At 31.6% G+C, this 17,524-nt stretch overlaps 2 protein-coding genes across 2 annotated transcripts in view; both read left to right on the top strand.

Moving 5' to 3' along the window:
* Positions 1 to 45: 45 nt before the first annotated feature.
* LOC123718910 (peroxiredoxin-6) lies at positions 46 to 3,993 on the top strand. The gene is made up of 5 exons (XM_045675897.1): positions 46 to 461; positions 663 to 838; positions 1,139 to 1,340; positions 1,760 to 1,832; positions 3,756 to 3,993. Exons 1-5 carry the CDS (start codon positions 379 to 381, stop codon positions 3,885 to 3,887), a joined length of 666 nt encoding a protein of 221 aa, XP_045531853.1. The 5' UTR covers positions 46 to 378; the 3' UTR covers positions 3,888 to 3,993.
* Positions 3,994 to 4,819: 826 nt separating this feature from the next.
* The window catches only part of LOC123718991 (angiopoietin-related protein 2), a 35,846-nt gene continuing 23,141 nt past the window's right edge, over positions 4,820 to 17,524 (top strand). Inside the window, exon 1 of the mRNA XM_045676024.1 lies at positions 4,820 to 4,995. Coding sequence (XP_045531980.1) covers positions 4,820 to 4,995 — 176 coding nt within the window. The remainder of the gene's footprint in view (positions 4,996 to 17,524) is intronic.

Below are 17,524 nucleotides of genomic sequence, written 5' to 3'. Positions count from 1 at the left end.
TTGACTCACCTAACCTTAATCATATAACCATTTCTGTATGATTATACCGTAGTCTGTGGTAACAAAGTTCATGTGGAAACTAGAAACTTGAAGTGGAAACAAATTTCAAAGCCAGAAAAGCAGCAAAAATTTTGTTTTGTTTTGTTATCAAATTATAGTGGTTACACAATAGATTGCTAGAAAAACAATTAAAACTTTTTGCAATTTTTGTACAATATTAGTTTTTTTTAAACAAATGAATGCTGGAGGAAACCTAATACTTCTTGGTATCATTGGTATTATTAAAAAAATTCTAGTTTTGGTAAAATACAAAGAAAACTTTAACTCATTCTTTTAGAGAATCTATACGTACTAAATTTTAAAACAACAACCATAAAGATGTATTTAGGGGACGAATTTCCAAACTTCACAGCGAATACAACTGCAGGAAAGATTGATTTCCACGATTGGATAGGACAGTCGTAAGTTCACACTATCAAATACAAATGGCTATGTATTCATTGATTTAAAAGAATATTAGTTTATGCAATTTTATAACAACCGCGCAACTCTTTAGACGCATGGTAACATATTTGTTTCGAAAGAGGTTTCATTTGTGGTTTATTGTTAGCTTTTCTAACAACACATTTAGATGTGATTCATGAAGAATCTTCTGTTTTAAGATGGGCTATCCTGTTTTCTCACCCTTCGGACTTTACACCTGTCTGCACAACAGAGCTGGCTCGTGTTGTCAAGCTAATGCCAGAGTTTAAAAAGCGCAATGTGAAAGTCATTGGAATATCTTGTGATTCTCTTACGTCACATTTCTTGTGGTGCAGGGACATCAGAAGTTATGCAGGTATTCAATACCAAAAATCTAGCATATTAGAATATTGCAATTTAAAAAAAAGACATTCTCATAAGCCAACATATTTTTGCTAGAATGATTACACTGCTTGAAATAACTGAAATTTTCAGTACAGATAACAATTTGTATTGTTAGTAAATAAATCTTTTTTAGACTCTCCAGCCTCTTTATATGTTTTGCGATAGCTAATGAATGTGACGGCTATTGCTGCTGACATGTACAATTTTGTTTTCAAGATAAATTTACGAACTTTTGATTTTGAACAAAATTTATAGTAATCGCTGTTTCCAGGCTGCACACTTGATGAATCATTTCCATATCCAATAATTGAAGATGAGGATCGCATAATTGCCAAAACATTGAACATGTTAGATAAAGATGAGATGGATTCTAAAGGAATGCCCTTAAGTGCTAGAGCTGTTTTTATCATTGATCCGCAAAAGAAATACAGGCTGTCTATTCTGTATCCTGCTACCACTGGAAGAAATTTTGAGTAAGATATTGATAATTACTGTATTCAGCAGATAAAATTATGTCCCAAAATCCAGTAAGGCATATTTTTTGAATCCAGTAAATAACAGTAGGTTATATTTGTATGTAATGTATATATTTCTATACATTACATACAAATATAACCCAACACAATTTAAAACAATAGTCAAAACACAAAAAAAATTAAAACAAAAAAACTAAAACAATAGAGAAATTAGATAACAACTCAAATCTTTAAATTTATATTGTTAATTTAATTAATTGCAATAAAGTTTGGTCTAACCTTACTCAGTAAACCTGCTTACGCTTCAAATACAAGATGTTCTTTTATATGACATTACAAGGAAAAAACTAAATGTTTTAAAAGTATTCTGAATGAAATGAAAAGTTACAGGTAATAATGATATTTAAATTTAACAGTGAAATTCTTCGCGTGATAGACTCGCTGCAGTTGACTGACAAGCATCGAGTAGCCACCCCTGTTGACTGGAAGGTGAGTACTAGTATAAAGTAAATTTAAACACAACACTTCATACTTTAAATTTTAAGTGTAGATGAACTGGCTCTTGTCTTCAATGTATGTTTTCTCTGGGATGCAATAAATTCATATTTAAAAATAGAAAAACAGAATCGACATATAGTTGTTTTTGTGATTTAGAAATTAAACATGCAACATTTTTCCATTATATGAGAGTCGTAGGGTCGACCCTAAAGTCTAAAAATATCGACGATGATATTTTTAGACTTTACATACCAATATATAATGAATGGGATTTCCAATAGGGACTTGACAATTTTGAATTTAGTTTGTGAATGCACCTTTTCACTTAACATCGAACTGTCACTGTCAGTTTATTCAGTAGACATAACCATTTCATCATGTTGAAGTACACGAACGAACAACGTCTGCAAATCATAAAAAATTACTACAGAAATTCGGAGTCGGTGGCAGTTACTTTAAGAGCGTTAACTCCGATTTTCGGTCGTAATTCTCTGATACTAGACTGTCTACTAGTCAGTAACAAGTTTAGTGAAAAAGTTTGAGTCTACATATTCGTTGTGTGATGTTGCCGTGCCAGTGAGACTAAGGGTTGGTCGAAGTGTCGAAAATATCGCTGCCGTTGAAACGTTCGTAGCAAATGATCTAAATCAGTCAATTCCACGGCGTTTTCAAGAGTTGGGCATCGCCAAGACCACTTTATGGCAAATTTTGCGTAAGGATCTTACTTTACACCCATACAAGATTGGGTCGAAAGCGCAAGATTGTCCAAGGAATCGAGCGTTGCACACGTGCCCGCGGTGGCCATATGAGGGAAGTCGAGTTCTATTCATACATGTTTTGAATGTACTTCAACCCAATAATAAAGTTTTTGAAATATCTCAAATGGTTTTCATTTTATATTAAAAGAATGTTGTCGAGTCCTTATTGGAAAACTCTTTATAATAGGATCAAAAATCAAGGTTTTATACAATGCACACTGAATTGTACTTCATGTAACGTCCCTAGATTTAACGATTCACTCCATAAAGCGTCGAAATCACTATGTTTTGGTTAGTTTAGCATGTCTTCCATAAAATGATACACCCTACATAGCATTACACCCAATCTCAATTGAGCAATAAAGTACTTTTTAGGTTTCTAAAATTAGTAAAATCTGCGCAGATGTTTACGTGCTTTTGTCGCTTTATTATCCTAGCCCCAATAAACTCGACTATCGGCAGCTTGCATACGAACTTTCTTCGAAATTCGTTCTTTTGTTTACAAATTAGAAGTAGTAGTCATGGATTATCTATTCTTTTTTCTTCTCTGCATTTAAAGACCACTCTCTATAACGCCATAAAATACACGCACAGTCCTTTTAGTGTCGTTATATAGAGTTTACACTGTATATAAATGAAATTTTACATAATATGTTTTTTCGCGCTCCTCCAGACAAGGCTTCGACGCGCTTTCGTATTTCCATAATCCAAATTTGTACCTTAATAATCTAAAATCAGAGATGAAAATGCTATAGGTGAAAAAGATGACGCGTCGTGTCGCCTCAACAGGGCGCGTGTGTGTGAGTTGAGCCTTAAACTTCCGTCTGCAAAAAATGCTATAAAAAGAAACCCTCCTAGATCATAGAATTTACACGAATTTTCCATATAACCAAACAAACTTTCAACAAAATATTCCTGGGTTATAAAATTATGAACTTTTCCCATTAAAATAAGGTGACATCGTCTTTCACGTTTTGTTCTGTAATAGCAAATACGTTTTTTGTATTTATATAATAACATTTCGTACACATTTTTATAGAAAATAACTTTAAAATGTCTATAACCTCTGGTTAAATTTTTTTTTTTGCCAAAATTTTTACTTCACTTCTTCAACTACACTACAACAACTTGGTATAAATGAAATTTGTTCTAACAGATGGGTGATGATTGTATGGTGCTCCCATCGGTGTCAGAGGAAGAACTGAAAAAATCTTTCCCCCAAGTAAAGGTTGTCCAAGTTCCATCCGGAAAACAATATCTGCGCAAGACGCCTTGTCCAAAAATGTAACTTATTTTTAAAATTTATTTTTAATTGAACTTTAAGGTTCCTGTAAATCAATGAAAATGATAATAATAAGCAAATTTATTTTAGTAATAAAAATAATTGTAATATATATATTTTTTTCATTTCGATGTGGTATAAAAGTGTTATTATATCATTGAAAATTGATATTTATCCTAAGTTTTAGATACATAAATGTGTTTGTTCGTTTAACAATGTAAGTTTCACGAAATATCCGAAAAGTTCTCGAATTTGATTCAAGATTCTCGAAAGTCATCCATTAAGATATTATGATGGATAATGAAAAAAATATGTTTATAATAACTTAATTGCTCAATCAGAACATCTCAATACGAGGAATTTTATCTATTGCATTAATTTTTTGAGGCATAATTAAGTAATAACTGGAAGTGATTGTGTGACCAGAGAAAAAATTGTTTTATTTATTTTTAAAAACTACGTAAAAACCTAATTATTTTTTTTTAAATTTTGTGTAGTAAAAGAATTCTATTGATACTACCATCAAAAGACATTTTAAACAATAATATAGATATCAGCACAGTCCGTCTTTTGTTTATTGTAATTTTATGTTGAAATTAATGAAGCTTGCGAAGTATAGGGTCAATAAAACCTGTTTGTATACATTTTCAAAAAGATAATCATAACCAAATAAATTGAGTCGATCGTAAAGTGTCGAAGAAATCATACATGTTTTTGTGATAAAATCCGCTGCGATAAATCTGTGAACAAACGTTATTGACACTAGGGACAGTGTTATATCGGCATAGAGTGCTTCGAAGCCCTCACTTTCATCGTAGTGGGGGTCGTTTTGCTGTTGTGGAGCAAGGTACAACTAAAGTGAAGGTGGCTGTGAACGCTTGAGGCGCGAGTCGGTTACCGAGTTGCGTGACTATAGGTTGTGTTGCGTTCGCACCGTGATGTCCCGGTGGTGGTTGGTGGTCGTTTTGGCAGCGAGTGGTGTGGCAGCGGGTACCCGCCTGCCGCGGACCTCGCTTCCTGCTTCAACGCCCGCGCATACTCCCGTTACATCAAACCCACCGCGTCTGCCGCAACGGAACTTTACTATCTCATCACGATCCTCAGTCAGGAACAGGTAATTTAAACTGATTAAAAATAAAAATAAACGATTTTAAAAAAGGCTTTTGCAGGCAAGTAAACAAAATTAAAGGGTGATCACATCATGTTTTAAACTGAAACTAAACGTATGATATTAATGAAGAATAATGCAAATTAAAATTTTCACCCATGTAGTTTTTAATTATTAAGCAATATTCTATGAATTATTACAAATGTTGAATTTCCATAAATGTAACGAATTGTGTTTTGAATATTTATTACATAAGTAACTTAACAAATGTTTTGTCGTCAAACTACTAGATGCCAATTTGTATAATTTTTGTGACCCTCATTCTTAAATATGGATATGTTTCACAGATACGTGTTAATTTTGTGGTGGATCATAATATTACCACTTTAATAATATTAGAAGTACATCCTATAAACTATGTTACATGAAACAGATATCATTAAAGCTAGGGCTCTTCTGGTCTATAATTTTTTTTATTCGTTAAGCTCTGGTGATGATGACTTTCTTTTAAAGTGTAAATGTTTTCTATTGTATTTTGTATTGGTTATGTTTTAATCAATTTTATTAATCGTAAGGATCTTAGTGGCTAAATTAGAATTAGGTAAAAACAACTCGTGAAAATTGTTCGTGAAGTTTTTTTCTAATTTTCCTTTGTAACAGTTTTCTTGGGTCATAAGGAATATTTCAATTTGGCAGAACCTTATTATTTGACAAACAAATTTAACAATTCATCCTATTAAATTAGTAATTTCTAATATCGACATTTAGCAAAGCAAATAATACAATTATCGTAGCCAATACAATAAGCAAAGCCGTGATTTTACATCGGATTAATTGTAGACTGGTAATAACTCGTTCCATTCGATGCAGTCCACTTAAAATTTTATGAATAAACCTGTCAAGTACAACAACTACTACATTTCTTTTGAAGTGGTTGACGCAGACTCCACCGGCGAACTTATAGAGGGTCAGTGATCATTAAATGGACACTAATTTTTTAAAGATCTGGCGATCCCTTGATGTGTAAAACTCTCTAAATCAATGCAGTTATATAAGTTAATGATATAGCAGTAGGCATACGTATATAATTTTATTTAGAACTATGAATGAGAAAAGCGAAACTTTCAATTTCGTATGGTTTCAATAAACATTCAAGGACTTTTACTTGTATTTAATAGGCACTGCACTACTTACTTGGTTACGATTCATTTTATTTATACCTTTTTCATGAAAATTCAATGAGCAAAAATAAGATGCTTACAAATTTAGAGAACTAAAATATAGTTTATTTCTTTTAACAATATATGAACAATGAATTGACGTGCAGCGTGAAATCTCGGATGCATTCCACGCGAATCTTAACGCTTTCCACTAGAATATCTAGATAAATTATTCTAAACGAAATTAATACGTTTATGACTTTATAATTGCTTTAATAAACATGGTAATTTATTCCGTATTGTTTAAATTGAACAGTTTACAGCGTTTGAGAAATACGAAAATCACGGTCACATTCACTTCCTGTAGTGTATGTTTTTATATGCCAAGTACGCTCATAGTATTAAAATGGACAATCGATTAATATAATATTTAAGACAAGATCTTGTACATATTAGTGAAAGGGTTAAATTTATAGGATTTACAATGAGGTTTAGTTTTAGTTTAGTTGTTATTACGCCATTTTTAGAAAATAAAATACTTCACGTGACTAAAGGCGGTCCCGTATTGAAAAGTGTAGAACGTAATTCAATTAAGTCATCTATAAAACAAAATAGTAATCGAGGTACATAATATTCATGTCTTGCTGAATGTAATAATTATGTTTGATTTGCTTGGACACATAGTTTACTCAAATTACCGAACACGTTAGTATTTGCTTAAATAGGTTTTCATACCTAACCTGTCGGCATCTTATGAAACCATTTCGAGCTACAATAATTACCTTGATTTCCTTTCAAAAGCAAGACTAATAATTCTTCGTATAGGTTTATTTCATAAATACCAATTGAAAATATAATGTAACTGTATAAAAAAAAAACTAATCTCCGTAATGCATGCCAGAATTTCCTCATAACAGCACCTAATTGGATAATACGTCCTCTTTGGTTTTGGTTTTTATAAAAGAAAAGAATGAACATATTATTGATTATTTTATTAATATGAAAAGTGTAATAATATTACTCGCCAACCAAATTAACTTAACTTCCTATTTCTTACATCATCGCAATTATTTTTGCTATTAATTGTTAGATAAAAACAACTGTCATAAAATTAAAATAATTTCCCTAATACAGGACCTAAATCAATGTGCTATTATTTTTGTCATGTCCATAAACAATTTAAGATTCGATATGGTATGCGTGCAAATCAGAAAACGAGGTCAAGGTCACTCAGTGTTATTGTTACAATTATTCCATCTCGCGCTAATCACTGGTGCTAAAAGCTATTACGGACAATAGTTTACTTACTTCACGACCCTATGCTTAGCTGCAAGCCGTAATAGCAAGAAGTGAATACAGATTTATATGGTTCTGATACAAATGATTTCGAAGTGACGAGCTGTCAGGCAAGGACACTGAAGCATACACTAACCATGAGTGAAGGGGCGATGTAGGAATTAACTTATTTCCAATACTTTAAAACACCACCTCGTCAGCCTGCAGTATAACGTGAAATCGGTCATACTATTCACTTATGTTTAAATGTCAATGTCGTTCCTTGTTTTGTATAAAGAATATGGTTTGTATTGCTCTATTTATGGTAATTACCTATATTCCTATTAAATGTCACAAGGACGGGTTGCACACAAGGGTATTATGGTACAGTCCTATCAGTGTTGGCGGTAATGTTACCTTTGTAATTGGACCTCGATAACCTTCACATATTACATTGAAAGGTATACGTCGTATATGATATAATTTTTTATTTTAAAGACAATATTTAAAAAAAAACGATCAGGTCTTTGTAATGTTCCAGTTTACTGACTCGTGTATTTTCGCTTAGGTAAAAACAAATAAGGCATGCATTGCGTGTGTTTTAAAGTTTATCTATAGATTATATCATCCAATAAAATAATCAATCAATTTATGATACAACCAAAAACACAGTACACAGTGACAGTAGTTGAATCATAAAACGTTCTGCTTGAAAAGCGATTTTGATTATAACATTGTCTAGTACTTTCTGTATCGACTAATTTCACAACCGTTGATACATAGTGTTTATTTCATGCCCAACTGGAGTACTTGCAGGCACCGCGCAGTTTACGCAATTTAACCTAATTGTAGGGCGGAAGCTTTTGATGCTGGTAGCTATTGACATGTAACCTGTTGCCGTTGGCAGCGGGTGGGTGTGCACTGCTATCAACTATGTCGTCGATATTAGAAGTAGGATAGTTTACGAAACAAATAGAGCTGTGAAAGCAATGCAGGTTTTGTGACCGCCCTTTAGACTAGTTATATTTCCTCAATAATTATTGTTTATGCAATTTAGGTTATTTTAGAATGGTAGAGAATATGTAAAGTTTACTTAATAATATTCTTATACATTCATTAATATAAAATAGATTTTTTTTATATTTAAAGCGATCCTCAAATAGTTCACCTGTATAATATTGTGTATAATATGTCCTTAACGTTGATTGTCATTTTACCAAAATTATACCATACCATATATATTTTGTTTAATTTACTGATTGTAAAGACATAAGTAGTTGTCATTGAAATAAACAATAAATTTAGACGATTTAAAAAAACACCGTTTGTGTTACCTTAATTTTAGGCTATACTGGTATTATATCATTTATTTAAAACATCAATCATCATTGCAAAAGGTAACTATTAATTTAGACATAATATAATAACAATTTAAACTAAACCTTGTCTAAATAATGTCGAAGCAAATTTCTCGAACTGCGTCCAACGAAAGGCGATTTCAACATCGCTAGTGCTAAGAGCAAAGGACCGACACGACTTAATTGTGTGGATAGTCTAAATACAAATTGTTCGGACATGTGTTAAATGTGGGTCAAATCATCTGATTAATGTTTTGCAATATTAATGTACAAACGGGTTTGGAATGCACAAATAATGATAATGAATGGCTATTATCGCTTGATTTTTGATGCACAAAAAGTGAGGTTAAGTTGTTTTATTGGGACTTTCAATTCGTCGAATCTTTATAATATTGATGTTTATCACAACGTTCAGTGATGACTTATCAAGGAGATGTGATCACACTTTTATATTTTTGATAAATATAATTATTTGATTCACGATTTATGTATTATAACATTTTATATAGGCTACATCTCGATGGGTTAAGGACAAAAATTAAGGTCCTTTCAAATTTTTGTACGTCTTCCGGAATGTGAAGCGAAAGATGGCTCGCTTCGTTTGTTTATGACTGGTCAAAAGCAAAGACAGATCATGTCGCTGGATCTAGGCCGTAATAGACACCACGTTGATCAATCACAGTCAATCAAAGTGCGATATTAAATCCTTTGTTTATCGTCACGCCCTGACGTTTCAGAATATGAAATAGCTTTAAAAGTATAGTTTAGAAATATTAATACTTGCTTTTACATTGTGCTTCTATCTTGATCAATAGGTGTTTGAATCATAATTTAGTTTGTTGGGATTAAATTTCACAACAGGCGACCTTCATATATCAGATAATCAAAACTTTTACAATCGTATAGAGCGGTTCTAAATAGCCGTCGCTAAAAATTAAGTGTACATTGTGTGTATCGTACGTATATAATGATGTATAAAATCTTATAACAAATCACAAAGTGTCATAAACAGTTAGCTATATTCCTATTTTGGAGATACCGATGTCAATTTTAAAAATAATATTTTATTAGATTTTATATTGGTTAAATTCTTAATACTAGTTACGGGGGTAACACTGAAAATGTTTAGAATTGGCCAGTTAGAAACATTGCTACTGAATAGCAATTCTTTTCATTTCATTTACTATTTGTTTTTGTGAATCGGCAAATCTAAAACTCTTGTTACACGTGAAAATGAAACTATCGCGAGAAAATTTTCGGTCAATGATTTATTAAGACTTTCGTTGTGGGCTTACTCAACAACAAAGCTATGATAGGCTGCGATTAGCATTTCTCAATGAAGCCCCATCTCGTGCCACTATTTTCTGTTGGTTTAACGAGTTTAAGCATGAACGTAAAAATTTCAATGATGATCCGCGTGAGGGACGTCCATTAACAGCGACTACTGATGATAACATCAGTGCTGTGCGACGTATGATAGAGGAACGCAAGAGGAAGAGCAAGCATTGGTATGAGTCAAGTTCAAAAAATATTACACGAACACTAAGGCATCAGGAAGCTTTGTACCAGATGGGTTCCCTATACTTTAACTGACGACCAGAAACACCTCCGCATGGACTGGTGATTATTTGACTATGGCAGGTATCGAGATAATGAGTCATCCGCCATACAGTCCTGACCTGGTGCCCTGCGTCTTTCATTTATTCCCAAGAACTAAAGATACATTTCGAGGTATTCGCTTTACGAGCCCTGAAGATGCATCTAAAGCGTACGAAATGCCATAGAAGAGATAAATGTATTTTTGTGAATGAAGATGAATGTATTCTAAGGAGAATGGGCCCACTGATTTTCTCAGTGGTTCCATCGAATTCGACGATGTGTAGATAGGAACGGAGATTGCTTCAAAAAATCAAAGTATTGGCAACTTTCTACATTAGGCCGTTTTTCATTTTCTAAAAAATTCAGTGTTACTGCACATACACATACTCAGAAAATTAATTAATTTTTTTTGGGTATGACAAGCGCTCACATTTTCCTACTTTAGTCGAGCGTTTTGATGTTTTCCTAAAAGGTGTAATTATAAGACATACGAGTATAGTATTAGTATACGTGCCTACTAGTTCTTATTAGAATTCTCTGTGTTCACGCATAAACTCAGCATTTATTATTCATGATTTATAAAAAGATTACCTTGTATTGAGATGAAAGACGGCAATGTAAGAAGACCCAAAACAGTCTCAGTTTGATTTTGTCGGCCTGGGCATTACGCAAGCGACTTGAAGGAAATGTCAAGTCTGACATTAATATTAGAAGCCCCTCGTGAATTTGTATATAATATTTTCACTGCTTCAACTCGTTTGAGTAAATGGGTAAACACATAGACTGGACCTGTGTCATTCTATAATGATGGCAAGATATTAATTATAAGGTTAAGCAATTTTATTTGATTTCGTGAAACTGAAAGATGGAGGATTATCAATTGAAAATAAAAAAATGGTTTTGAAATTCTGTAATTATTAAACCCCATATAAATGAGATTGATGATAAACACGACTCACAGCTAATATCTTGAACTTCATGGTAAGGAAGATGATAGTTAAAAATTTGGGTACGACGGTAATATAAACTTACATCATACTATGTAGACACATCGCACGAAACAGTTATTAGTTTACAAAACATTACTGTTATTTTAGATATGTTCGTTATATGAATAAGGCGGAAAAAATATTATTTCGGTGATTTAAAATTTTGAATTGTTTTCAATTCAGAACAAAATACTTAACTGTTTAGTGATTTGTTTATTAAATTGGTATAAGCTTATATCCAATTCTTGTGAAGCTTCAAATATAAATTTCGTATTCCGCTAGTTCTAAATTTTCACGCAGGATGTCAATTCTTTTACGCCCTATATGGCTATATCATAGATAATAAAATATAAATACTATTCTTAGTCAATGGTTTTGTGCAATATTTGAACTTTCGCCCTCTTAAGTTATGCATATAAAATTGTATCGTAATATATTCGTCCGATCTTGACCTTATATTGACCGAGATTTTCGAATTTTCTCCGTTAGCAAAACAGTTACCTGTTGCAAACATTGTATTTTAGAAAACTTGAGTTGAAATATCACCTTGAACTACTCGAAAATCCCTTTTCTTGCAAAAATGCTTGCAACGTTCGGAAATATAATACATAAATCGGACGAAAATGTAACCCGATGAGGTCTGCAATTTAAGCGTTTTACACATTTTTTCATCTCGGAACACTCCAACTATGTATCCATGGTAAGTAAAAGTTTATGAACTGTTAAGTAGCTTTAAACAATTCACCCGTATAGTAACAGATAGACCTTAGAACTAAAACTAATATAGAACTAATATCTAAAACTACATTACTCTTTCCAATAAAATTTATGACAAATGTAAAGTGCAATTTTATTTTCTATTTGAATTGTGTATGAGCTTGAAAATATCTGTCTACAGATCGCATAGTAACTTGCGCTCGAAACAAGAATAGGTTTTGTTTAAGATTATTATAAGCCGTCCTTGATAAGGTTGTATTATAGGCGTTGGCAACATTCACAAATTACAATAATAGCTATAAGTAATAAGCACCACGTCCGGTTCTAACAATCGAGGAACGTTTGGTCAATGTTAAATTAAACAACTGCGCTTTAAGCACCTGCTAGCTTACCCCGTAACCTCAATAGCTATCATAATGCTGATTTTAAACATTCTACTCTCACTATCGAAGACGTACCATGTTATTGCGACAGTCTCGCAGATATTTATAGAAACACACAAAAACTGGGTTTTGTATAATTATTCGATTCACTGTCTCGTCAGACAATCATTAGATGTTGATACCGCTAACACAGAGTAGAGCTGCTGATACACATACATATGAAGGTTATTATATTAATAATTCACAAAAATACATGAAATATCACAGTGCGACTACACTAATTTCCTCCTCGATCCAAAAATAGGTTATACAGTTCGACCTGTAAGTGTGCGATATTGTTAAATTAGATAATATATATAGCAAGCACGGTTGCTAGATTTCGTAAGGGTATGTGTTTGTCCCCATTTCTCTCATTTTTCAAATCCAGATGGTCTCTCTAATTTAATCACTCACATTTTAAGTTTGATAACAGTCCAAGATTCATCAAAATTGGTGAAAGAGTTTTCGATGTATAAGTTTACAATGTAAATTCCTAAGGTATCAATATAATAATTATATTGTTTTTTTTAAGATTTCAGTCTCATTTGAGTCGGGTTTATACCTTTATTTATTAGTCCAGTCTAAGTTAGTCAGTCAGTCAGTAAATACGCATTAAATGATTGTAATTAACATAAAAATGGTTTAGTTTATACTATATACATCATACGCCTACTGAAGTAAATGCTATCAATCATATTATATCATATAAGTGTTGTATTTTGGTAATATCACATTACAAAGCGATGAAATACAAATGTAGGTGAAAATTAATTCTTCATATGCCAAATGCATAGTTAAAACATCCACAGGCTTCCACATATGGCCAGCGATGTTTTTTTATAGTAATATGACCTTGTGGTATACAAACAAGCCAAAGGAGGTTGAAGATGTATCTAGGAATTTGGTTATTTTGGATCGTTACAGATAAGCACATGATTCCATTTTAGTATTGAACATTAATTATGGCTTAACATCACCACTTTTGGTCACAACGTCTATAGATTCCATTACAAGTATTCATTTTATAAAGTTTGTGGTTAAATAAAGTAATTATTACTGGTGAGTTTGGCAAAACATAAAAAGCTTGCACTATAACACTTAGCCTCAGATTTATGTATCTGTTTCCTTCGTCATCTTTATAGTCTTGCCCTTTTTGGCCTGACAGTATGGAGATGAGCACTGTATTATTATATTTAATACATGTAATAATTTTGCTTCGCTGTATAAGTAATTATTAACACATGTTTGTTCATATAAAATTTGGTACAGTAAAGGTTCGAACTTACGATATCTAGATTGAGAATCGCACGCCTAGCCTCTATGATATTATAATACAGTAACGTGAAATATTTATTGGCAATGTCTCTGTTCTGGTTAAGCGTAAATGTGCCTAATCTTTTATACAAATATTTTTACCCCGACGTTAGCGCTTAACACTTTGCCATACTCACGGTGCAGGCACAACGTCGTCTGTATTTGGATGATTATCGTAAGTATATATATTTTGATTTCAAGTAAATGTTTTATCATGAAATATTTTACTGTAATGAATTCGTGTATTCCTTCAGAGAAGTTTTGTTGAAACGCTTAAACTAAGAAAGACTAATAATAGCTTTATATTATAAAATAAACTCATTCGAACTATAACTCCCGTATGTAATCCAATATGTTTTTGACTACTTCAAATTTATCTATTCATTATCTAAGCTTATACTTGCGACAACGAGTTATTGGTCGTCATTTGTACCGATCTGCAATCATTATAGATGTTGATTTGTATGCCATAATAGGTCGTGTCATAATAATCGTGAATTGTGCAAACCTCAATTGTTGAGGATTTTTTTAGTTACTAAATTGCAGTTTTTGTAAATGTTTAAAGAATTTAAAGGGTTTCCTTATATTCCAAATAGCTTTTGAAAATTTGAAATTTTATTTAAGCAAGTTTTGTTGTATAAGACAGTTCTTATGTAACATTAGAATTTGAGTGTTTGTAACTTTTTATTAATGTACATAAATATAGAAAATATATATTTTTAATAATATTAAACAGTTTCCACCATTAATATTATGCAAAACTCGGGCCAGACATTTTACGTAACAAATAACAAATATTTAACCAACATTTTTCACATAGAGAGAAGACGATGTAAAAAGTAAGGTAATAAAAACTGTTTTTAATTGAGATTACATTTGAGTGCTTGGTAGATAAAAAATACCATACTATATTTGCCTTATACTAGATTAGTCCGACCGCGAACTGATTTTTAATTAGCAATTAGATTTGTCGCAATCAAGGATACGGTGAATGTAACCAGAATTTGTTGAAATATCCTGTATAAAAAATAGTTAATAAATCTATTTAAATCATAAACAAAACTTACAGTCGCCACCTTATTTAAAAAAAAATAGACTAATTGTTATTAATAAAACTGTGTACAGTTTTATCAAAAGGCCAGCAATTCTGGCAATTTCAGCGTCCATGGCGGTATCACTTAACATCAAGTGAGCCTCATATAACGTAAAAAAAGAACAAAACCACTGATCAGCATCCTGTCAACTCATAGTAAACATAATGTGACGGAATAGTACATTAGTTAAAACTGGGTAAAAACAGTGATTGACATTTTTTGTGTTTATTTAAATTTCAGAGAATCTAAGGTTCAAAACATTGTTCTTAATACGTGTATTACTCAATAAATTCACAGTGTAAATATAAAACTAAGTAAAGTAAGTAAAATATCGCTTGCTTTTTATATAAAAATGTTATGTATCTTTGAAAGTATTATACAATGCTTAGTGAGGTTACAACCGGTCGAGGCCGTTACAGTTTGTTCTTATTAAATATATATATTAATCATATAACATAAAGAAGAAAAGCAATAAATCTAAATCTATTAATAAAGATATTGTTATTTTTGATTAAGATTTAACGCTCGTCGGTACTATATGGAAATATTAATTTATAGCTTCTATGAGCAGATTTTATTAAAGATATTTATTAAATTATTAATACGGAGGTGTGTATAAACTATAACGTATAGGTACTATTAAGTGGTTAAACTACATTTAACAATTTCATGAACAATCAAAAATAATGTGAGTAAAGCTTAGTCCACACTTGATTAATTTATTCTATTTTAGTTTACATCAAAAGCAATGTGTTAGTTAGGCTGACGAATAAAACGGTACAAGAATACTTTCTGTCTTTTTACTACTTGGTTGGTATCAAAGTACAATAAATGATTCGATTCGGTTTCTATGTGCAGAATGTTTTTAAAAGTTTAGCGAGCGAACACCATTACTAGATTTATATAACTAAAAACAAATATATATTTTTAATGAAATAGTTAGTATACATACAAGTGAATAGAGATTTTTAAATTACTTTCCCGAGCTTTAGTAATATTATATTGAATGACTAAACTCATTTTAAAGAAATTATATACAGTCGATTACTATTCCATTTATATTCACATAACTCGTTTACGACATTTCCCTTGACAATGTCGAAGTTTGTTATTTAGCAATGACAATGCAAATATTTCCATGGGTGAAAGTTACAAATAACATCATTCAATTTCGTTCAACTAAATGCACGACGTAATGAAGTCGAATAGTTATATTACTAACGTAACATTATAAATCTGTATTGTTATTCATTCCTACCTCCCTAATATTTTGTCCTTGTCTCTCTTGTGTTAATTAGAATTATTTTTAAATCCAATAAATATCTCTGTCCTTAAACAAATAATCGTGACAAAAGATTGTCTTACGAAGAATTCTTCGTTTTATTTACCAGACGCCTTCGTAATAATATAAGATTAAATTTGTTTCTACTAAAAATATATTTAGATAAATATATCTAATAATTAGTCTAGTGGAATTCATTTAGTCCGGATATGTAGGTATACTGTTACGAAAACAAAAATCAGTCACTAACAGCACACATTCTAAATTAAAATATAATTTACAAAACTAACTAGTTTTTATTATTGTAAGCAGTCGAGCTTGAGGTTTAAGTGTTATATAAGGTAGGAGTGGGCATGACCAACAACCAAAATCCTAGAGGAAATAATTTGTGTCCGAAAAAATATTTTCGCGTATGCAATATTATGCCCATGACGTATGGACGCAAAGGTTTTGTATTGAAATATTTATGCGTAAAAGATGTTTTATAAACGCCAATCTATTATTTGCATAACTCGACATTTCGAGTGCTTTTTAGCAATCGTGGTCAGCTAAAGACTGATCTCTCGCAACGTAAATTATGTAAGGATTTCGCGTATATATCCGTTAAAATACTTTTATTTAAATGTGCAGACGCAAAGTAGTGTCCATCAATTTTCTCATTTCTTTGTCCTAACTTACACATATCTATGCACAAGGTAAAGAGAGGTGTAAGAATTATTTTCACATATATTACTTTAATTTCAGTGCGAACTTGCCATGGCATAAAAATTATGTACCATTAATGTGTAACAGTATGTATTATGTCATTACGCGTTACTTTCTCACGACCACGCCTAACCTACATGTTATTCAATTGTACTGTTTGGAGTGGGAGACTTAACTCAAATAGCCTTTTAATATTATATTAAAAGTTTATTATTGATTCGATTCGGTACTAACAACACACACTTATTACAATATTTAATTAATAACAAAAGACAGTCGTGGTCGATTACTGTTAGTATTACGACTGTGAGTATTGTTACGAATGTACTGACTTCCTTACAATCGCGGAGGTGGTTCTTTTAATACTTGGTACTTTGTGTAAACAAACAATACTATTAAGGATTTCGATTTATTTATTTTAACATTCTTAGAATATTACACAATATGTTCGATTTGTATTTCTTATACTTGAGCGTGTTTATATCAAAGTTTCGATAGTTATAATAATCATCATACAATGCTTACAGGCATGTCGCATGTTAACTTTAATTTCATACTTTTTTATTCTCTGAAAATTTAAGTGTTAACTTTTTGTTTTACTATCGAGCAGGAGTTACCGG

Source organism: Pieris brassicae, chromosome Z (genome assembly GCF_905147105.1).
Source record: "Pieris brassicae chromosome Z, ilPieBrab1.1, whole genome shotgun sequence".
NCBI lineage: Eukaryota > Metazoa > Arthropoda > Insecta > Lepidoptera > Pieridae > Pieris > Pieris brassicae.
This window is presented reverse-complemented; position numbering and strand designations above follow the sequence as displayed.